The sequence below is a fragment of the Lepisma saccharinum genome, chromosome 8, assembly GCF_977018435.1.
Source record: "Lepisma saccharinum chromosome 8, izLepSacc3.1, whole genome shotgun sequence".
Taxonomy (NCBI): Eukaryota; Metazoa; Arthropoda; class Insecta; order Zygentoma; family Lepismatidae; genus Lepisma; species Lepisma saccharinum.
Window position 1 is genome coordinate 3,600,219 of NC_139236.1, and position 25,204 is coordinate 3,625,422.

The 25,204-nt window shown below is 38.9% G+C and overlaps 1 protein-coding gene across 3 annotated transcripts in view; it reads left to right on the top strand.

The window, feature by feature from the left end:
* Positions 1 to 25,204, top strand: part of wb (wing blister) — an 849,362-nt gene that overhangs the window by 330,265 nt on the left and 493,893 nt on the right. For all 3 annotated transcript variants that reach the window (XM_083126284.1, XM_083126285.1, XM_083126286.1), the window contains exons 3-5: positions 17,346 to 17,588; positions 20,808 to 21,059; positions 24,705 to 24,941. In XM_083126284.1, coding sequence (XP_082982410.1) covers positions 17,346 to 17,588; positions 20,808 to 21,059; positions 24,705 to 24,941 — 732 coding nt within the window. The remainder of the gene's footprint in view (positions 1 to 17,345; positions 17,589 to 20,807; positions 21,060 to 24,704; positions 24,942 to 25,204) is intronic.

A 25,204-nucleotide genomic window follows, 5' to 3' on the forward strand; every position in this document is an offset into this window, starting at 1 on the left:
TCACACAAGAAATCAACATTATTTACAATACATTTTTTTTTCTGACTCTCTATGAAAAGGAATCTCGGAGACAGCTTTTCAAGTGGAATATACATAGATGTACGAACTACACGAATAGAATGCAAAGTGATATCTCGATTTGACTCCGAGATATAACTTTCTCTGTTAATCACTGCCGGCTACCATCATACCCTCGGTATTGACTGATCCATGCAAAATTCTGGAACTTTAGCCTTCTCTTTCTCAGTAACTAAGAGTCGTAGAGCAGATTTTTTGCATGCGTTCATACCTTGTTATTATTAACCAATACACCAAGCTACACGAAAATCTGAATCGGTGGGTTGCAGTTGGAAATTTTTCTAGGTGATTTGATGTGGAATCAGTCATATTCTAAACACATGGTAATGTGTTCTTTTGAGTACTATGTACGTTACTTATAGAAATTTTAGGTTGTCATATTTCAATACTAAATGCAGTAGCAGTACTTTTCTGGTGCCCCTATGATTGTGTGTTCGCCACATGCATCTTCCTATCTTAACGTATCTTAGAAAGGAAGATCAATATAGTACGCTTGAGTAAATTGATAATAGATAATAGCATTTTTAAAGAAAATAAATTGTTCCGCTGTGCTCTACATACGTGAATAGGGAGTGTGGATTTAGTGTCCCACATTTTCTTGATCTTGGCCGAAGCTAGGGTGATGTGATCAGCATCACGGCCCTGACCGCTTTTACTACCCATAATTTCCTCCAGGTACCCACTTTATAAGACTCTGGGTGCACGCCGAAGGCGCTTGAACAGGTAAAAAAAAATACAGGTGGTCCCCGCCGCGGATCGAACCCTGTCTCTCGCATGGTAGTCACACTCCTTAACGACTTTTTTTAAAGTTAAATCCCTATGCGGTAATATCCCCCGACAAACACAAACATCCCTGTCCTAACCAGTATTCGAACCCGGTATCCTTGGTGTCGTAGCTTGCTGTGATAACCACTCTGCTACAGAGTTCGACCAGTTAGCTACCGCGGCTATGATAATAGATAAGCATAAATAAATCGAAATTTTGTCTATTTGTTGAAGGTAACTGCTAATATTACGTGACATACGAATATAATGTAAAACAACAAATGTCCACATATGAAATTGTAAAATCTCGGTAACTTCTAGTTCAATAAAAAATGAAAAATGTGGATACATTTTTAGGATTTCAAACGAATCACAGATATTTATTGAGGTAGACTTATGTAAGTATAATATTTCAATATTCAATTAATATGATATGAATCATGCATTTAGTACCAACTTGATTGAATAACACATATGAAACTATTTTTAATTTAGTACTACAATAAGATGTCTTACATGTTCATTGATACCCTCGCAGGCCAACGACATGGCGATAAATGAAATGAAGAGTAGAAGTATCATGATATGAGCCTCCATGGATGCCTTCTTGCTGCTGTGTCTAATTGCCAAGCCAGTACGTGCCGTATTTATACTCAACTAAATGCGCGCAATACCTCCATTACAGGAAGTCCTTGACGAATGATATATTTATCTCCTAATGTTTCCCTCATGATTCGGTCATAGAGTGCTGCACAGGGAATGGAATACCATTTCCCCTTAAAATACATGTCCTGTCATTCTCCAAAAGGAAATTATGATCATCACTACGTTTCTGAAATCGCCTATAAAATTAAGGTTCTTTTCCATTGGCTACGTAACATTATCGTATCCTGCTGATGTGGCTCTAGTCTAACGCGTATCTAGTACGTTTCACGATCTCCCTCTTGACAACAAACTAATCAAATGTACGTTGTTAACCAAAACTGATAGTACGACGACATGTTACAATAGGCAACCCAACTTCCACAAGGTGTTGGTGAGTTGCATATAGATTCAGGTTCAATTTCAGTGTTGCCACTTATACAATATACAGGGTGTTGCAAAACAACTTCAACAACGTTTGGATGTTGGTAGATATCATAAAAACAAAAATAACTTTTCTTAAAAATAATTACTTGGAAAGCGCTTACTTTCTGAACATAAAATCTATGGTGTATGTAGGCAACTCAACACAGCAAACGATCGAAACTTCCATGGACACGTGGCACGGTTGGTAATAGTGTTCCTTGTTAAGAGAGACGACTTTAAAACGACAACTTGCGAGTCTTTCCTAAGCAAAATACAAAAGAATAATGGTAGTTGGCATTTGTAAGAAGTATTTACGGTATTTACAAACAGCCCAAGACCAAAAATTTCCAATAAATAATGGACTGATATTCAAGAGTGTTCATTTTAAAATGCCTCCATTGTGTTTTCAGTGTCATTCAATGTGACTAATCACTTGGCTGATTGATTTGTTTTTTTTTATACTTAGCTTTCTGCCACTTTTGACTTGTCGCAAAGATGAGGATGAGTGATGATATGATGAACTACGTGATGGTATGATGAAATAATGAATATACACTCAAAAGAACACTCATAGCCAGGCCAGAATTCCAAATTGAGACTCGAATAATCGCAACAGGTGTTCATTAAATAGACGAACGAACCAGTTCAAACATAATGTGTTCGCTGCCTCATTTGGAACACGCAGACTGTAATGTTGTAACAATTCATTTCTTTTTAAATCACACCTAGATATGGTAGCCAAGTTTCTAATCGAGTCGATCACATAATACTGGAGCAAGTCAATTGCTGAAAAGAAAAAGATGTTATTGGTTCTTGCAATAAAATGAAAAATGTCATTTAGTTCAATACAACGAGTTCAGCTCCTTACTAAGAACTAAAACCAAATTATCTATACTTATGTCAAGCGCTGAGCTGTATGGTGCGCTCGGAATGCACAATGAAATAACGTAAGGCAATACGAAATCCTGCCAAGGAATATTCTCGAGCCGCCTCAGTGGACGATTACTGTGAATGATTGACACACGATATCAACCCCGGAGGGTCAGGGTTCGAGTTCCTGCCTGGAAAAATGTGCCACTGGAATATTTGTCGTCGTGGATGTGATTTCCCTGAAAAGGCAGAAAGCTTAAATAAAATGAGAAAAATTAAAGTAGACACAGATTATTCTGGAAACTGATCCACTTGAGAAACTCGCTTGTCATCCCCAACAGAGTAAATTAAAGGTTGAAATTCTGACGTCACCCCTACTTAAAATGAATCATGAAACTTATGGACAATGTGTTCTTATTTCTTTTCTTTCTTAACAATCTTTCTCGTTTGATGATAAAAATCAGCTACAAAACACAAGATGAGGGAACTAATTCTTACGTAAATACAGTATGAATTGCGAGTATCTCTGTTTATATACCAATGTCATTACATATCATGAAGTGTTGAATAAACGCGCAAAGGAACAGAACTCGTTTCGAAGAAAATTAAATTCTTCATATGACTTGATTAAGTGAGGATTTGATATGCCACACTTAGTCTAGATAGATAGATAAATAGAGAGAGAGAGAGAGAGCGAAAAGACAGTGTGTTGTGACACAGTTTTAACTCTTGAATTTTTTGTACTTCTTACACCTTTTCAAGCGGATCCGGCTCCCACCCAGCGTCGTATAAAGTGGGTGCCTAGAGGAAACTCCGGCGGGGTATAGGTAGCCAGGGGCGTGGTGCTGATCATATAACCCCCTCATCTTCGGCCAAGATGAAGAAAATATGGGGCCCTAACTCCACACCTCCTATACGCCTTCATGGAGTAGTGTAAAGCATAGGTTTACTTTTTACTTTACGACAGTTTTTAACTCCCATCTTCCTAGTATGACAAATAATGTTTGCAAATTTCTTGAAACCCACCCTGTAACACCATGCATATCAGTTGACACTGAACTTGTCAATAATGTTTGTAGTACGTGTTTGGTGAATCCTTGTTGCCACTGTTTTCTAGAATATTTACTGTATTTTGGTTATTATTGGGTTGGTGCGAATGAAATGTCCGGCCCAGGTGCGTCATTGCCAAAGGCCAAAAAAATCAAAACTACAATACCTGGTTAATCAAAATAGTCGCCGTCTGCAGCCACATACTTTTGTCATCGCTCAGCCAACAATTGGATTCCATGGCGAAAGAAGTCTGGAGTCTGCGAAGCAAAGAACTCCTCAACGGCATGTTGCACCGCCCGATCATCAGCGAAGGTCTACCCTGTCAGGAAGTGATCGAGATGCCGGAAGGGGTGGTAGTCAGTGGGAGGGAGGTCGGGAGAATACGCTGGATGAGGAAGGGTTTCATATTGCAACTCATGGAGAGCTTGCACCGTCCTTTGCGCGACATGTGGGCGAGCATTGTCGTGCAAAATGAGGACACCATGTCTGTGGATCATTGCTGGAAGCTTGCCACGAAGTTTGCGGTGCATTTCATGGAGTTCAGCACTGTAACGATCTGCATTGATGGTTTCACCTCGCCTGAGAAAGACATGATGGATCACACCCACCATCGACCACCATACCAGCAACAACACCTTCCCTGGGTGGAGAGGTGGTTTCGGAAACCACCCTGGACGTTGATCACGATCCAACCATTGTCCTGATTGTTTACGATTGTCATAGCAGATCCATTTTTCATCTGAAGTGACAATCCGATGCAGGAACTCATCCCGGTTATTCCTTACACTCAGAGAACTGCACACCTCCAGACGGCGAATCTTGTTGACTGGTGTCAAATCATGTGGTACCCATGAGTCCAACTTTTTCACTTTACCGATCGCACGGAGATGCCGAACGACAGTGGTATGGTGTATGCCTAACTCGTCTGCAATGGCACGAACACTTTTCCGAGGGTCCGCTTCCACGCGTTCCTGAGGAGCTCATCCGAACATGATGTTGGTCGATGGCCACGGGGTTCATTTTGCAATGCTGTGTCACCGGAACGAAATTTGACAAACTAGCAGCGAATGGTGCGTTCATTTACCATTCCTGGCCCAAATGCACTGTTAGTGTTTTTGGCGGCTTGCTGAGCGGAATGTCCGAGTTTGAATTCGTAAAGACAAATCACTCGCAATTGTGTGTTCTCCATGGTGCACTTTCAGACGACCCTGTTCAGCAACACACTGCCTCCTGACTGTCTGGGTGCTCCATCCTGTTTGCTGGACATATACAGAGTTTATGACGTTAGACCCGTGACCTGAGTCAATCCATGTGTTGTTTTGTTTAGGTGAGTTTCCCACCAGACATCAGAGCTGACATTTCATTCGCACCAACCCAATATTATTATTTTTACCTTGGTATCATAAAACTTCTCCCTGCGTTTCTTACGCGGTCACTGTAGATACCAACCCCCCAGGTATTTTCGTCCTCACGTTTCCCCAAATTTCCACAGAATAGTTTACGTGCATACAAATAAGAAATTTCGTTCAAGAGAATGACACTTCTTTAGAATTCTTAAAGTGCTATAATTTTATGCAGCTCAGAGCTTGATATAAGTATGGATTATTTGGTCATAGTTCCTATTAAGGAGGTGATCCTTTTGTTATTTTCATTCTGAATTATTTTTTATTAAACGGTGTTTTACATTTTATTGCAAGAACACTTTACATTATTTTATTTTCAGTAAGGGACTTACCTCGTGTTATGTGACTACTCGATTAGAAACTGTACTAAAATATCTATGTGATATTTCCAATGAATAAAAAAAGCAAATGTTATGACATTACAGTATGCCTGTCCGAAACGATGTGGTGAAGACTTTAGGTTTGCATTTGTTCATGGAAGCATTTTGGAATGAACACTATTGGATTTCAGTCCGCATTTGTTGCAAAATTCTTTGTCTGTTTGTAAATACTGTAAATGCTTCTTACAACATCGGAAGTACTTTTCTTCCCTTGAATTTGGTTCAGGTAAGAGTCCCAAGTTGTTGTTTTTTTTCAAGTCATTTTTCTTAACGAGGAACGCTAGTTCCAACCCTGTCACACGTCCCTGGAAGTTATGTCATAGCGCTCGATTGCTGTGTTGGGTTGCATATACGCAGGATAGATATTAAGCGCTTGTAGCGCAGGAACGAAGCTCTCTTGAGGTAAAATTTATAATTAAAAATATTTGTTTTTATGTAATATAGCAGCACCAAAGCATTATTGAAGTTGTTTTGAGACACTCTGTATATGTTTGAAATGCACGAAAGGAATATAAAATATATTACATATTTGAAAATACAAATGATTCAGTACTGACTGATTGGTTTGTTGATTCAGCTTATATTGCCTCGTACTTCTGCCATTAGGGATAATATGATGACATTGATGAAAGAACAGTGACAAAGTACACACATACCCAGGCCGGGTTTCGAAGCAGGTGCCATTGGCGTTGTAGGGTGTTCTGACGAAATGATTCAATATTATATGAATATGCAATGACAAAAAGAATACTATAGAATTAGAGTTCCAGTACGTGAGAGAAAATCGATTTGGTACTATTTCATCGGTGATGCGTCTGTACTAGGGGTGAGTTGATATCGATGCTCATCTATCAGTATCGGACGATATTAGCAGTACCAGTATCGGAAAACATCCCTTGGAATTCATCTACCGATACCAGCTAATGCATATTTCTAGATAAACAAAGCGTAAATATCGAGATGCTTTTTTCGTTGTTTTATTTTTTTCTTAACACAGCCATTACATAGATATGCAAAAATATCTCTTACTGCACATGAGTATAAATTTAGATTGTCGTGCAGTTATACAATCACAAAATCATTAACTTACAGCTTTTAATTTAAGCATTACAGTTGTGCAAAAAAAAATGCAACGTCCTTACCTCATGAGAACATACGAAATACAACTTTCGATAAATTTTTGAACTAGTATGACGCGAACAATATTAGCTGAAACCATAAACTAGCATTACCTATCGTGAACGTTCTTCATCCGTGTTACGTTATTTAAGAGAACGAACTAAAAGTCACTGGTATACTTCACAAGCTTTCCCATTCTTTACAGTCCCCTATAACAAATATACATAGTGTGTTCGAAATTGCGTTTTGAAAGTGCAATTTTAACAAAGAAAAACTCCTAAACATACAGATTCTCCAATACAAAGGATGCGGTTAATGTATGCGGCAATCAATAATTTTACCCGTTCATTTCGGAAAACATTATATACTTTCCCTTCTTAGAATATCTTATTACGGCTGCGGAAAATGTGGAACTGTGAGATACATGGACGTCGCTAGGTTGGTCAGTTTAGGGGGGCTACCACACACACACACACACATCCATTTTTATTTATATAAATTTATTTAAAGATATTTAAATCAGCGATTTTTTCCCAAAAAATCACCTAATTTAAATATTGATTTAATTCGCGATTCAAATTACAATCTACCTTGTGAGGAAGTCATACTGCGGATAAACTAGTCAATAATGCATAAATGTGTACACAGCAATGAAAACTAGGCAAAACGATATTTTCTCAATAAGCCATGACTAAGATTACAGTGCATACGTAAACGCTGCTTCTCATTCGCTCCTCTCTGCCCAGTAAACGACGTTTTCCTCGTTTCTGATTGGTACAGAAATTGTCAAGTGATCGCTAGGGTGGGAAAGGTAACAGGTTGGACCAAAGTCGGTTTCATTTTGTCTGTGCAGTGGCTTAACCCTAACGTGCCCGAAGAGGGGGGAAGGGTGGCTGTCAATCCCACCACCTCTTTTTTTTTTTTTTTTAACAGTGAAAATGTTTACAAAAAGTTGAAAGTAAATTACATTGTTCCCTAGGGTGTTCAGAATATTCTGAATTAGTTTCGTTCATAAAAAAACATAAACGTAATGTAAATAGGAGGCAAAATGCACTTGGAGGGCGTATCAGGCGGAATCTTTAAAAGCGTGATATTCGAGACACTTGTGCTTGTGATAGTGTACTATTGCTTGGTAATGATGTTTTTTTTGTAGTTATTATAATCCATACAAAACTGTCCCTCAATAAACAGAGTATTAATAAAAAAAATATTATGGTTTTTGTGAGTTCTAGCGAATGGTAAAATATGGGTGTGACACTCACGCAATAATTGGTTATTATTTTTTATTAATGACAGTAAGTTTTGTAATCATTAAAATTAATAAACATCTAAATTTCCATTAATAGCAAAGCAAGAAGCAACTTAATACCATGATCGTTTCTTGAATTTTTGTGAATAAAAAATGTGGGCCTGTGAGCCCCCCTCCCCCCCCTCAGGTAAGTAAGTTTCTCGTACGGCACGGGTAAGCTAGGGTTAAGTAAGGGAAGTTATGGCACAATCTAGCCTGAGATCAGGGCCGGCGCTAGTCATTTTGATTGCTACATATCCGTTTGATAATACATATTCAGGTACATATTTTCTCAATTATTGTTACATATTTATGTACATATTTTGTACTTTGATATTACATAAGAATCCGGGGTCTAATTATCATCAAGGTGTGAAAACAAACTGAATAAAAATGTTGATAGACAATTGAAGACTAAAATTGGTAAACGCTGTAAGTGCCACAATAATTCAAACACCGTTTTCCACGTTAAACTGTGAAATGTGCCATGCTTTATAATATGGTAAACGTGAAAAGTGGCTGGTAGCCCTCTAAGTAGTTCAAAGGGCGTGTAAAGTGGTCACTATTGTGCATGTTCTTACGGGCTGATGTGCGGAACGATGCGATTTCCCAACACTTTCGCTTTTGGCACTTACAACGTTTACCACTTTGTACTCTATTCGCCTACTGTTTATTTTGTAATTTCGTGTAGAAATGCTGTTCTCATAACTCACATTTTTTTCATGTTCGTGTGCGTAAAATAACTCCACGTAAGATACCCATAGCAAGAATGTTATAAATCATGTCTCAAATGCGCTCCATCACAACTAACGTGTGGAGAAATGCGCATTTCTCCCCAGTACCGATTGATTGATTGAGTTGGTGTTTTAAGTCCACTTTATGCACAGTAAGGCTAATCGGGACTGGACCTACAGTTTAAAGTGGAATCCGAACCACTATGTGCCTCCACCGGGTATCGAACCCGAGACCCCTTGATTACAAGGCGACGACGCTACCACTGCGCCATGGGGGAGCCCCTCCCCAGTATCGAGTATTTTACAGCGTACAATAGCATATTCCTTCCTAATCACTTAATGAAATGCCCCTGCAATTTCACTCACTTGTGGCACCATGCAGATCACATCATACTGATCAAATCGTATTGCATATGAGTCATTCCATATGAAATCAACACAGTCCACAACCTGACCAACTCCGATTTTCATGAAATTTGGGGAGTTGAAACTATGAATGGAACAGTAACTATGAAAATTTTTAGTTTAATTGGTTTTGTAATTGTTAAATTATTCAAGATCAAAGTTCGCATAAATTGCCCTTTTTGAGCCCGCTTAGCTATACTAAATGTGTTGTAACTCCGCCCCTATTTCACCTAGAAAGCTCAAATAAACATTTTTGTACAGGGAATTGAACAAGCTTTCCAGTGATATATAACAAGCGTACCTTTGGATAATTTTGTCATGTGAACTTGACCTTTGACTTTGAATATCTCAAAACATGTCATCACCAAAAGTCGTGAAAAAAATATATTTGGTGCCTCATACCATACTCTAAAACATATCAAAAAATCATTCTGGGACTGCAATGGGATCAGAGGATACAAAATAATATGTGTAACTATGTGACCGATAAAAGCCTTATTACATGAACTATGACTAGTCAGAAGTCTCTTAACACCCTCTACTAAATGTAAAAAAGTTATCCTGGTCATGAAAGAAATAGATTAGGCACAGAGAGATCCAGAGCTGTGTGTGTCAAGGCCAGGTCCGGCATATTGTTGACAGCCATATTGAATTCAACGCAAAAATTTTAAAGGAAAGGGGGTGATGTAATATATCAAATCAGGCTAGAATTTCACGAGAAATGAAGCGGCGAAGGTTTTTCCAACGTATCTTTAACAGCAAAAAGTTATTACTGCATGCTTGTAACCATTTTCTCCTTTTCGAGGTGTTAAAATCAAAGCATTACAATGCTCGTAACGTGTTAGGAACTCATCGAGATCACGCTGACATCTCGGGAGAGAAAGAAGTATACGCACTATTGCATATGATTTTCATCAGCAACATTCACCCAACAGTTGAATAGTGAAAATATTGGGAAAAGTATCTCAAGCAATCACGTGACACTTCTTTTGAAAAGAAAAATTCTTCTTTTTATGTTCACGGTGAAGTTAATAAAAATAATATGCAATACCTGTGATTTGATAATATACAGTAGACAGATCCCAGCCGAATGGTTGTTGCTGGTAAGCTAATGATGTGGTATGGTGTATGGAGAACGGAAATGAATGGTTGGTCCATATTCAACAACGGAACCTTAAATGGTGAGGGCTTCTTGGATATGTTAAGTGAACAGGTTTTTCATCCTTGCTTACGGAATATGGAATTTTTCCAGAGTTTTGAAACAGGATAGTGTGTGACCACACTATGCGGACATTGTGGCAATTTTTTAATGGTAAAATTCTAGGTAGATTGATGGGCAGACGGGTACATATTTAAAGGCCTGCACATTCTACAGATCGAACATCTTAGGAGGACATTTACCTTCAGAAACATTTGAAGAGAATGGTGCATGCATTAAAAGTCCGTGATAATTGACCATCTGAGAGAAGGCATAGTTGCTGCTTGCGATGATGTTGCCCCCTGCTACATTGCCACATCTTCTATGTTAGTGTGGGAGACGTCAACGAATGTGCTCACAGAAACATTGACAACATTATATTGTGCATATATCGTATGTTAAAGATATGCGTATAACTTTTTGCTGGTTAAAGATACGTTGGAAAAATCTTAGCCGCTTCATTTCTCGTGAAATTCTAGCCTGATTTGATATATCACATCACCCCCATTCCTTTGAAATATTGAAATGAATTCAATATGCCTGACCTGCGCTTGACACACAGAGCTAGTTATCTCCCTGAGCCTAACTTATTTCTTTCATGACATGATAAGGATAACTCCTTTACATTTTGTAGGGTGTGTTAAGGGACTTTTGACTCGTCATAGTTCATGTAATGAGGCTTTTATCAGTCACATAGCTACACATATTATTTTGTATCTTCTGATCCCATTGCAGTCCCAGAATGATTTTTTGATATGTTTTAGAGTATGGTATGAGGGACCAAATATATTTTTTTTCACGATTTTTGGTGATGACATGTTTTGAGATATTCAAAGTCAAAGGTCAAGGTCACGTGACAAAATTATCCAAAGGTAGGCTTGTTATATAATTCTCGTCTTTGGAATTCACTGCTCCTCGATATCAGGGACGCATCTTCACCTATGTGTCTTCAAGACACAAGGAAAATATTTTTTTACTGGGCACACATTAGTGCAAGCTTATACGCTAGGGATAAATTGAATATACTTAAGTGCAGAAAACACTGAAACCCCTTACTCAACTTCAAATTCCAAATTACTTTCATGGATATGTGTGCATGTATGTTTTGTTGTATGCCCATAAGTGTAGGTTACACTTTTATTCCTGTAACTATTTCTTTCTTTGCAATTTGACATTTCTCTTTCTTTGTTTTTATTTACCATTTTTACGTAATGGTTTAAATAGTTTCTTCATTTTCGTATGCTGAAATTTCGATGTAAGCATGGCTCAGTGGCAGAAGAGGCTACAAAGCCTTAACTTGGCCATGATAAAGAAGACGTGATAAGCAAATAAATAAAATTATTTCTGTAATTTGCATTTTGTTATTTAACACCACATTTCGGCAACTTTTGTTTTTGACGATTAGATGAAGGGACACTCACGAACACCCAGAACCCGAGTACTCTCAAAACTCTGGAAAAATTCCATATTCCGTAAAAAAGGATGAAAAACCAGTTCACTTAACATATCCAAGAAGCCCTCACCATTTAAGGTTCCGTTGTTGAATATGGACCAACCATTCATTTCCGTTCTCCATACACCATACCACATCATTAGCTTACCAGCAACAACCATTCGGCTGGGATCTGTCTACTGTATATTATCAAATCACAGGTATTGCATATTATTTTTATTAACTTCACCGTGAACATAAAAAGAAGAATTTTTCTTTTCAAAAGAAGTGTCACGTGATTGCTTGAGATACTTTTCCCAATATTTTCACTATTCAACTGTTGGGTGAATGTTGCTGATGAAAATCATATGCAATAGTGCGTATACTTCTTTCTCTCCCGAGATGTCAGCGTGATCTCGATGAGTTCCTAACACGTTACGAGCATTGTAATGCTTTGATTTTAACACCTCGAAAAGGAGAAAATGGTTACAAGCATGCAGTAATAACTTTTTGCTGTTAAAGATACGTTGGAAAAACCTTCGCCGCTTCATTTCTCGTGAAATTCTAGCCTGATTTGATATATTACATCACCCCCTTTCCTTTAAAATTTTTGCGTTGAATTCAATATGGCTGTCAACAATATGCCGGACCTGGCCTTGACACACACAGCTCTGGATCTCTCTGTGCCTAACCTATTTCTTTCATGACCAGGATAACTTTTTTACATTTAGTAGAGGGTGTTAAGAGACTTCTGACTCGTCATAGTTCATGTAATAAGGCTTTTATCGGTCACATAGTTACACATATTATTTTGTATCCTCTGATCCCATTGCAGTCCCAGAATGATTTTTTTGATATGTTTTAGAGTATGGTATGAGGGACCAAATATATTTTTTTCACGATTTTTGGTGATGACATGTTTTGAGATATTCAAAGTCAAAGGTCAAGTTCACATGACAAAATTATCCAAAGGTAGGCTTGTTATATATCACTGGAAAGCTTGTTCAATTCCCTGTACAAAAAGGTTTATTTGAGCTTTCTAGGTGAAATAGGGGCGGAGTTACAACACATTTAGTATAGCTAAGCGGGCTCAAAAAGGGCAATTTATGCGAACTTTGATCTTGAATAATTTAACAATTACAAAACAAATTAAACTAAAAATTTTCATAGTTACTAAGTTCCATTCATAGTTTCAACTCCCCAAATTTCATGAAAATCGGAGTTGGTCAGGTTGTGGACTGTGTTGATTTCATATGGAATGACTCATATGCAATACGATTTGATCACTATGATGTGATCTGCATGGTGCCACAAGTGAGTGAAAGTGGAGGGGCATTTGATTAAGTGATTAGGAAGGAATATGCTATTGTACGCTGTAAAATACTCGATACTGGGGAGGGGCTCCCCCATGGCGCAGTGGTAGCGTCGTCGCCTTGTAATCAAGGGGTCTCGGGTTCGATACCCGGTGGAGGCACATAGTGGTTCGGATTCCACTTTAAACTGTAGGTCCAGTCCCGATTAGCCTTACTGTGCATAAAGTGGACTTAAAACACCAACTCAATCAATCAATCGGTACTGGGGAGAAATGCGCATTTCTCCACACGTTAGTTGTGATGGAGCGCATTTGAGACATGATTTATAACATTCTTGCTATGGGTATCTTACGTGGAGTTATTTTACGCACACGAACATGAAAAAAATGTGAGTTATGAGAACAGCATTTCTACACGAAATTACAAAATAAACAGTAGGCGAATAGAGTACAAAGTGGTAAACGTTGTAAGTGCCAAAAGCGAAAGTGTTGGGAAATCGCATCGTTCCGCACATCAGCCCGTACGAACATGCACAATAGTGACCACTTTACACGCCCTTTGAACTACTTAGAGGGCTACCAGCCACTTTTCACGTTTACCATATTATAAAGCATGGCACATTTCACAGTTTAACGTGGAAAACGGTGTTTGAATTATTGTGGCACTTACAGCGTTTACCAATTTTAGCGTTCAATTGTCTATCAACATTTTTATTCAGTTTGTTTTCACACCTTGATGATAATTAGACCCCGGATTCTTATGTAATATCAAAGTACAAAATATGTACATAAATATGTAACAATAATTGAGAAAATATGTACCTGAATATGTATTATCAAACGGATATGTAGCAATCAAAATGACTAGCGCCGGCCCTGATCTCAGGCTAGATTGTGCCATAACTTCCCTTACTTAACCCTAGCTTACCCGTGCCGTACGAGAAACTTACTTACCTGAGGGGGGGGGGGCTCACAGGCCCACATTTTTTAATCACAAAAATTCAAGAAACGATCATGGTATTAAGTTGCTTCTTGCTTTGCTATTAATGGAAATTTAGATGTTTATTAATTTTAATGATTACAAAACTTACTGTCATTAATAAAAAATAATAACCAATTATTGCGTGAGTGTCACACCCATATTTTACCATTCGCTAGAACTCACAAAAACCATAATATTTTTTTTTATTAATACTCTGTTTATTGAGGGACAGTTTTGTATGGATTATAATAACTACAAAAAAAACATCATTACCAAGCAATAGTACACTATCACTAGCACAAGTGTCTCGAATATCACGCTTTTAAAGATTCCGCCTGATACGCCCTCCAAGTGCATTTTGCCTCCTATTTACATTACGTTTATGTTTTTTATGAACGAAACTAATTCAGAATATTCTGAACACCCTAGGGAACAATGTAATTTACTTTCAACTTTTTGTAAACATTTTCACTGTTAAAAAAAAAAAGGTAGGCTTGTTATATATCACTGGAAAGCTTGTTCAATTCCCTGTACAAAAATGTTTATTTGAGCTTTCTATGTGAAATAGGGGCGGAGTTACAACACATTTAGTATAGCTAAGCGGGCTCAAAAAGGGCAATTTATGCGAACTTTGACCTTGAATAATTTAACAATTACAAAACAAATGAAACTAAAAATTTTCATAGTTACTAAGTTTCATTCATATTTTCAACTCCCCAAATTTCATGAAAATTGGAGATGGTCAGGTTGGAAATTGCACATATCTGTTTTGATTTGGCATGGAATGACTCATATCTGTTAATTAGGAATAAGTATTTCTTGATGCGTCTTACAGAAATCAGCCTGCGAGGTTATTGGTGACTTCCGATTTGCAACCGAAGTACTCGGGTTCTGGGTGTTCGTGAGTGTCCCTTCATCTAATCGTCAAAAACAAAAGTTGCCGAAATGTGGTGTTAAATAACAAAATGCAAATTACAGAAATAATTTTATTTATTTGCTTATCACGTCTTCTTTATCATGGCCAAGTTAAGGCTTTGTAGCCTCTTCTGCCACTGAGCCATGCTTACATCGAAATTTCAGCATACGAAAATGAAGAAACTATTTAAACCATTACGTAAAAATGGTAAATAAAAACAAAGAAAGAGAAATGTCAAATTGCAAAGAAAGAAATAGTTACAGGAATAAAAGTGTAACCTACACTTATGGGCATACAACAAAACATACATGCACACATATCCATGACAGTAATTTGGAATTTGAAGTTGAGTAAGGGGTTTCAGTGTTTTCTGCACTTAAGTATATTCAATTTATCCCTAGCGTATAAGCTTGCACTAATGTGTGCCCAGTAAAAAAATATTTTCCTTGTGTCTTGAAGACACATAGGTGAAGATGCGTCCCTGATATCGAGGAGCAGTGAATTCCAAAGACGAGAATTCGAAACAGTGAAAGAATTTAACTTGTGAAGGGGAATGAGTAGTATTTAGTATAATTGCATTGGGAGCGAATCTATTTCCTTGTCAGTGGACAATAATAATTAATAACTCACCGCGATGCTTACACTTTTCGATCTTTCCTTCTTTCCGCCGGCTCTGAGTCACGAGACTTAAGCCCGAATTTCAAGTAGGAATGCCCTAGTTGGCGCTGGACTGGCTATCCATCTGCTAGTTTTCGCCTCACACGAGACTTGTTATCGTAATTGTCGGTACACTTTTGTTCCCATAAGACATTGCGTAGAGCAGATAATCTAAAAAGATGGACGAGCAATTTGAAGAACGTTACAACTGTTATTAAGAAAGAAAAGTGTGGACTAGAATTGGCTCAAAAGAAAATATGGTAATTAATGAGTACTGAACAAGCTTTTTAATGAATCCAGGTATGCATATTCATACATGAGATTCGCAGGATTCATTCATTAAAAAAATATTTTCTTCAACTCATGAAACATTTAATACACTTGTAATAAAAAGGACTTTCTTTATCGGCTAATCATATTTGTGATGTACAAATCTAATCGCTTTTTATAAATACGTAAATATTAATTTACTGAACACGAATGTACATCATCTCTCTTACTGTTTCTTTTATCGAGAAGCGAACAGGACATGCTTCAAGTATTACGATAAACATCCAACACTCGGAAACCACACATACAAGAACTTTCCTTTCGCAAACTCGCAGATTATCTTCACATGGCCAAACTTCGCTCTGATTGGCTGTTCCACAGAATCCAGTCGAGGAAAGCCAGTTGCAATTAGAACATGGCTTATTCCTCAAAATCAGTCAAGCAGCCAGCCAGGCGGCCATGATTTCCGCCCAGGTAGCCAGTTCAGCGCCAACTAGGGCATTCCTACTGAAAATCTGTTCCGTGTGATTCCGCCTTTAGTTTTCCACCTAAGTATCCTGGAGATCCAGGGAATGGGAGTGGTTATCATCCGTCTGGTTGACTCTCAAATTAATTCAGGAGAGGAATAGAATTGACATTAAATAGATCCAAAATAGCACGTAAGGTTATGGCAAGCTTACGATAGCTTACTTATAGCTTCTCCAAGTAAGTTTGATGTGGCAAGCTGGATACAAGTTCAATGCAAGTGGTACTTGGCAAGTGAGTGTTCTGAAGCAATTTTGCTTTGCAGAAGAGCTACTGCCGAAAGGTTGATACAGGCTTGCCTTTGCAATTTTGCTGCAACTTCGACTTGTGGTAAATACCTGGGTGCAAGATTGCAGGAAGAAAATACCATTAAGCCATATTAAGTAATATACAGTTATATCACCTAATATGGTCCTCCCAGACACATGACTCGAGCATAAGTCTCTGTTGCCTGGAAACTGACCAGAAATAAGCACCCTTACGCGCTGGCCTTCACCTTTTCTTTCTGGGTTCACGGGTCAGGGGAGAAACACGCGTGACCAAAGAGGGAATCAGGTTTTAGATTTACTCCGGCAGCCATTAATTGGCAACTAAAGTGACGACGTTGCACCTGAGACCGCCATGGCAAGGGTTGAAGAACGGGGGATGGATGCGAAGATAAGAAGGGCGGAAGAAATTAAATTCTGTCAGCAAAAAAATGCATGAAAGTGAGCAGCCCTTATTTAGTGGGTGTGTCACCCTTTCGGCCAGTCTTTCCCTTTCCGAGAACCCACAAATTGGCTTCTTTGATGCTGGTCTTTTTATGCTTTTAATCTCTTCAAAGGCCATGTTTGTGCGTGGGCGGCAGATCAAAATGAAAGGCCCCACTCATGTCTCCCTGTTTTCTTTTCCAGGTGTACCAAGTTGCGTATGTGATCGTGAAGTCGGCCATCTCTCCCCGACCTGGGAACTGGATACTGGAACGCTCGCTAGATGGCATCACCTACCGGCCGTGGCAGTATTACGCTCTGAGCGACTCCGAATGCACCCAAAAATATGGAATCGAAGCGACACCTGGAAAACCTTCCTACAGAACAGACAACGAAGTCATCTGCACGTCTTTCTACTCCAAACTCAATCCTCTGGAAGGCGGAGAAGTAAGTGCACTCCAGTAAATTTTTAATTATTGTACAGGGTGAATCATAAAAGAGTAAACAATTTTAAGAATTTATTTCTACTAAACTATAAGGAATACGACAATGATATTTGTTATGTATCAATCAGTAACACGTCAAGTTTCTATCGATGGCTACCAATGGCTACAAATATCTACAAATGTTGAATGTGGCTTCCACCAGTTAAGCGAAACACATCCCATCCAAATTCTAGTTCTTGCCACACTTTTTTCAAGATCCACTTGCACATTCTGTGGCATAGGTGGGACATAGACTTTGTCTTCCACACAGCCCCAAATGCAGAAGTCTAGGGGTGTAAGGTCTGGGGACCTATGAAAGTCATTCTTTAACATTACAGTAGCGTCACAATGACCGTGTTTACAACGGTCTTGCATATGAAAACAAAACTTGAAGATTTTCTCATTGTTATACAACAAACCTCATTGTTGTGTTTCAGATATTTCTTTTTAAAAATAAACCTGATCAGTTGTTTACTCGACTAAGATACACGTTGTACATAATGAACAGGTTCGTATGGAAAGTAGGTAAACAGATTCCTAGAAAAAAATCTAAACTTAGCAGAAAAACGTGAGAAAATTTTGTCGATGAGTGTAATGAAAGTTAAAAATAGTTAAATTTTTACGAATCCCTGAAAATACAGGGTGATCCGTTTGACATGTCAGAAAAATAAATCGTTATGTACAAGAGGTTATTGTACGTATCTCTGAGCAGTTTGCTGTAATGTAAGCAGAAGGATGTGAGTTTCGAATGAGTGGAGGTTTACAGACTTCAGCTACGTGCCGGCGCTAGTGTGCATCTAACACTGAAAAATTTCGCATACCATATAACACACTGTGGGTGCTGTTGTGGCGAGGACACAACTTTGTCTAGCACCACACGGCTGAAGTATGTAAACCTCTTGTCATTCGAAACTTGCATCCTTTCTGCTTACATGTATACATTAACGTCCTGTATATAACGGTTTCCTGTCTTGACATCTCAAACGAATCACCCTGTAGTGTCAAACGTGTTAATCGACGAAACACCGGGAAGTTATTTAAATGTTAACTGAGTGCTTCAGATGACTTTGCAATGTACACTCACCTCCAATTAAATGGGACACGTAGATCCTGAAAAATTCGCTTCCCTGAAAGTCGTCGTGTGTGTTACGTAACTGTATGGGGATAAGTAAATTTTAAGCAAATTTTCAATGGCAACTTCTACCCCCGCCGTAGAATTAGGCAACACACACAACGCCTTGCAGGGAAGCGAGCATTTCAGGATCTAGATGTCTCATTGTTATTGCCTGTGACTTTACCTTCGCCGGGGATCGAACTCGGGACCCCTGATTTCAAGGCGACAGCATTACCACTACGGTAGCGGGGAGGCTCTGAAACTATTCTATGTCCACCGTAAAACTGAGTTAATGTAAACAAACCTCGTGACTTCCGGTGTTTACTTGCCTGGCCTCAGCTGTAAGGTCGCAGAACTTCAACATTGAGTCATATGACTTTAACACATGCGCACTATACCTATGCACAAGCAGCCCTGTAGCTAGATATGTTGTCGTCTAGGTCGGATTGTAGTTTGCGCCTTAATGTCTTGGTTTGTGAAATTTACATCCTATAAATTTTGAAATGAAGAAACAATGAAAACTCATTAAAAATAATATTCGTTATGTTAGAAGATTCGTAGTTTGCATTTCTGATTTTAAACAAAAGTTTAGCGTATTTAAGAATATTTCAGATATGTCTTAGTGTCTGAAGAATATACCGGGTGTTTCATAAATACTTGAGGGATTACAAAAAATTATTGCTTGTATTGAACTTACGTAGAATTAAACCAGTCCAGAACGAAAGAGAAACTCAAGCAGTTTCTTTTAACACCTATAAATGTTCAATGTATGCACCACAGGTGAGACAGCACGATAGTCTACTTTTTGCCACACTCGCATCAACATGGGCCTGTCGATAGTGTTCATCGCTGCAATGATACACTCCCTTAGGGTTGCGGTATCACGCGACATCGGTGAGACGATGAAACCACACAAAAGAAAGTCACACGGTGTAAGGTTTCGGTGATCTTGGGGACCAAAACATTGCACAAGACACTGTGAGTGATGTGGGTGATTTCAGTGTCGCCTAGCGGCAGGGATGTGAACTTTCAGCTTAACAAAACACACACACAAACTGTTTGCGTTCCTCGATCGTTCTGGACTGGTTTCATTAACATAAGTTCAATAATTTGCTTGCAATACATTTTTGTAATTCCTCAATTATGAAACGCCCGGTATTTAAAAACTTATTATTACTACTACTTTGGTGACTGAGTTGTTAAGTCCACTTTATGCACAGTAAGGCTAATCGGGACTGGAACTACAGTTTAAAGTAGGATCCGAACCATTAGGTGCCACCGGGTATCGAACCGGGACCCCTTGATTACAAGGCAACGATGTTATCACTGCGCCATCAGTGAGGCCACTACTACTTTGGGGAACTAGAAAATTCCAGCAGTGTGTTACCAGAATATAAGCCTACAAGTAAAATAAGAAGAAAAGGGTTAAGAATAATAAGTTGAGAATGTCAGTAAGTGAGCATAATGCAAAATATATAACTATGTATTACAAAGTAAGTCTGTAGCTTATAAATAATTTTTAATATATTATTCACTATACCATTTCGCACAATCTGGCACAAAAAACATTTGTGTTGCAATTATTTCTGTTTGAAACCGTATATTTCCTCTACTACGGCCAAAGAATGAACTTGAGAAAACCCAGACTTTCTGTCTCCAGTTGTGGGAGTTTCAAGGGGGGAGGAAAGCGGTGTTGCTATGTTGCTACACGCCCAATTTTTGTCCAGTCGTACACGACACCTCTTCCTATCAACATCGCTCGCATTTCAGGGAGAGGTAGGGAATCGGAGAACCATTCGCGGCGTCAACCATTAGGCTTTGCCGTGCTTGGCCTCGTTGGGGGTGCCACCTGTTTTGAAAACGACTCGAAACGAAAAATTTTGTAACCCAGAATACCACGAGAATTTACCTTTATCACGGCAACTGTACCAAGCCGATTGATTCAGCGGTTCAAGTGACTCTCCCTGGCTTTCGACAGAAAAGACAAAAATAGAATTTCCGAGTCCATTCTTTGGCCAGAACCACTTTAGGGTAGAAATGTTAAATTTCCCAATTTTCCTTTTCCAGATCCACACTTCCCTGGTGAAGGGGAGACCGGGGGCCAACGACTCCAGCGAGGTCCTTCGGGAGTTCACGCAGACACGCTACGTCAGGCTTCGGCTGCAGAGGATTCGAACCCTGAACGCCGATTTGATGACCCACACGATAGACGAGACGGTCACTCGTCGCTACTTCTACTCCATCAAAGACATCTCCATCGGCGGGCAGTGCGTGTGCCTGGGCCACGCCAGCGACTGCCACACGGAAGAGACCTCAGGGGTCAGTGCAAGTAGAGCTCCTATCTTTCACATTATCATTTCTGCCTATACTCCGTTCCGGTTATCTCTGGAGCAAGGTCGCGCAAGTGGGATAGATGGCGGATCGAGTGGGGAGAGCTATGGCTGGTAACGACAGTCGCTTCCCCCTTTACGCAATCCCATTCTCTCCATTCATTGGTGGAGCCGTCTCGCCTCACTTCTTGCGCAGAGAATTGTTTTTCATTTGCTTGCTCCAGAGATAACCTGGACAGAGTATAATATATTTTTGGATTACTGAAAACCTAGAATGTTCATTCTGCGGTTTCTTTTTTTTTGGGGGCAGGAATAGGCTACGAAATCCACTCTTTTTTTCAGCATCTAAATGTAAATTATTATTAGTAGTAGTAGTAATGTACAGGGTGGCCGTAAGTTCGGAACCGATGGTGGTATTTTTTTCTGATGACTGAAATGGACACTCCAATCACCTGATCTCAACCCCATGCCCTTTATTCATACGGAGAGTTTTGAAATCTGGGGTGTGTATGCTGTGAAAATCCGAAATTTGGATCATCTGCGCGAAAATGTGACCACTGCTCTGCATCCAGAAAAAAAATTCAAAGAACATGTTGAAACATTAGCATTATGGAAATGCGCTATTCAGTAGTTCTTCCATTGGCTTCCTACTTTATGGCCACCCTGTTTTTGTATTCATATTTTAATTATTGGACTAGATCAAACATAATATGAACATAAGTAGTAAAAAAATATTCATTTTCTTACACTAACCTTTTCTTTAATCATTCACTGTTACTAATGAATTTTATAAATTCCTCCATTGTCAGTGCAATAACTGATTAATATAGCTTGAAATGTACCTGTTTTTATTTAACTAAAAGTCAAAGTTAAGTCCGAGCTGATACTAAATGCCGATGCATCGGTATCGGAAAGTATCTGTTTTAATTTTTACCACCCCGATACTTTCCGCCATTTCAGGTGCCCGCAAAAATGCCTCGTGACACTTTCGCGCAGTCTAATTATCCTGGCAATTATGCAAAATTCTAACCTTTTTTCTATTTTGCATCAATTTTGTAAAAAATATATATTTTTCTTGATTACACAATACAGGGTGTTCATAAAGTCACAGTACCTATTCCCTTGCCACCGCGCTCTCCTGATATCACACCTTTTGGATTTCTTCTTCTGGGGGTATGTCAAAGATTGTGTTTACTGTCATGTTTAGGCCGTTCGCCAGCTTAAACTGCTTGGCTGCAAGAGGATGTGTGTATGAGGAATGGAATAAATTACGCTCATTGCCCTTTACCAATATTTAATAGAATCCACACAAGCGAGGGGGTTAGGGGGGGGGGAGATCACGCACAAGCGAGCGAGATATCTAAACACTGATAATGATAAACCCAAAGTGTTACCACTGTATCTGGTTTCCTTCGTGGTTCCTCGGCTGAGTCACGACGTGGCACTATCGGTCAGTGGGTTCGCCCAAACCTTTTAGACGGACCGACTTAATACTGCCACTCGTAACACCTTCGCGCTTCGGTCGCTCGATCAAGACTCCCGGCAATCTCTCGTCATCCGGAGATTGCTGGCATTTTTAATTACACAGCATTGTATTTCCGGCTCGTGACATGCCACCTCCCCCTGAAAAGAAATGGGGTTGACCAGGGGACAAGCCCATTTCTTTATTTACAAAGAAAAATGTGATTAAATATGTACAATGACCAGTCCCTGAATAAATTATTGCACCCCGTATATAACACAATTCGTCGTAGGGCAGTAGGCAAGTATGTAGTGCCATATTAACATGCCCCGTACAACGTTACAAATAAAAATAATACACGAATTGAAGTGTAACACTGTAGCACTCTTCTGTCGTGTATATCGGAGCGAGTATAACTAAAATTGACAATTATGATTAGTCTCGGCGGCATCTCACCTCCTGACGTACATGTATGTGATACTGAAAACACTTTAAAAAAATCATTGTTAATACTGGATCCGAGAGATAGTAGGCCTCAAATTTTGGAAAGTTGATTGGAGACAAAATTATATTCGCAAGGTTCAGCTCCTGACATTACCGCACCGTGTTCCAGATGTTGCTACTCTTCGAAGAAGAATAACGGAGAGTATCCTAACTGCTACTGGCGATATGCTGGGGCGTGTATGGGCAGAAGTGAATTACCGCCTTGATGTTCCGAGATCAACTAGAGGGGCGCACATGGCATTATATGGAGAGTTGTAGCTCATTTTGCAACCAACAGCATTGTTCTATTGCATGTAGTTTCCAAGCTATATTTTTTTTGTAATTGTACTGGGACTTTATGAACACCCTGTATATATTTTAATATTCTGATGTAATTCTTGAATACTTTAAAGCAAATTCTTTGTAAGTTAACGCATATAATTTGATTAGAACACTTACTCACTAATATTGATCAATATTGAACAACTTTTATTATTATAATTTTCATTTATCAACCTTGGTTGAAATTGGTTCAGCCATAGTCGAAACTTTCAAGAGAGTTCATCAGTTCCCCCTTGTGAAAAACATTAATCTGATAATACATCTTATCTAAGATTAACATACGCATTAACTGTTGTTAAGTAGTTTTAATAAATGTAAGTTGGGAGTATTCTGTCGGTTTCACATCAGGTCCATGCTATCTAAGCGATTGTTCTTTGCGAACAGACTTATTTAGTGTCAATGTTATTTATATTAATATGTTTCATTAAGCCATACAATATTCCCTTGTAAACAATATTAATGCTAATGGCGTGATGCTCTATATACTAAAAAAAAAGTAAAAAAAACGTTATAAGGCAAGTAAAATAAATTGCAAGAAAGTGCGTAAATACATAAAATGTTATCTAGTGGTAAAGTAAAGTTAAAAGTTAGGCTATTTGCTCCGTCGCATTGTATCGGGCCAAGTTCCTTACTGTTACTAATATCAACACGTGTCTTTGAGGATTAAAATCTCCTTATCTAGGTTAAAAGCTGAAGCTGTTAAGGTTTACTATTTAAACAACCATGATGATTCACACTTAAATTAATAACCTCACAAAACTGTTATACTATAAGAACAGGAAGACATTAGTGTTTCGAAGAAAGTGAATGATATTCCAACAGTTTGGAACATACGTAGATATTAATAATAGAACCTGAACTCAGCAACTTTGGCTAGAAACTGCAAACGCGGTGTGAGCCATGAAATAAAGAAGAAGAAGCTGTAAAGGGGCGCTCCAGGCTCCGCACATGTAAGGACAAAACAACAGCCCTACAAGGATTATACTGACGCCAGAGCCTCGTTAGGCTGCAAAGGAAAAGTTATACCCTGTTCAATCCACACTGTGGATTAAACATGGTATAAATTTAGCTTCTATTTCGGCTACTGGCGTCACTTTTGTATCTCCTTGTAGCCACTCCTCCACTGAGACAGGCATTTTATAACTTCTAGTATAAACTAACACGCTACTTTTTTTTTTTTAGTTGCATAAAGGACTTTGAGAATAATAAATTAACTTGCAAAGTGCTGTTTCTTTTTTATTTTTTTTATTTTTTTTTTAAAAAAAACACCTTTTCTAACTAAATTATTGGGTTACAAGAAAATGAATGTTGTTGTCCTGTGTTAACAAGATCTTTCTTGTGTTTCAGCGCCAGAAGTGTAGATGTCAGCACAACACGTGCGGAGACACCTGCGAGCGGTGCTGCCCTCTGTTCAACCAGAAGCCGTGGCGAGCGGGAACGGCAACAGATGGCGCGCAGTGCGAGCCCTGCCAGTGCTTCGGCCACGCCAGCGAGTGTCGTTACGACGCCGTCGTCGCCGTCCGGAGGGAGAGCGTCGACGTCCACGGGAAGTTCGACGGCGGCGGCGTCTGCGTCAACTGCACGGTGAGATTCCCCTCCATCTCGTCAGCAGTGCCAGGCCCGTAGCCAGAATTTTATATCGGGGGGGGGGGGGGTCATCCCTTATCAGCATGGGCGTCGCCATAAATATTTGTACAGGGGGTCAGGCAATAGATAAAACTTGATTAGTACAAATAATAATGACGAATAATAATTATTATTTTACAATGATAACTAGTATAGTTATTAATATATAAGTTATTAAAATATACCAATTCAAATTTATTATTATACAATTTTTTTAACTT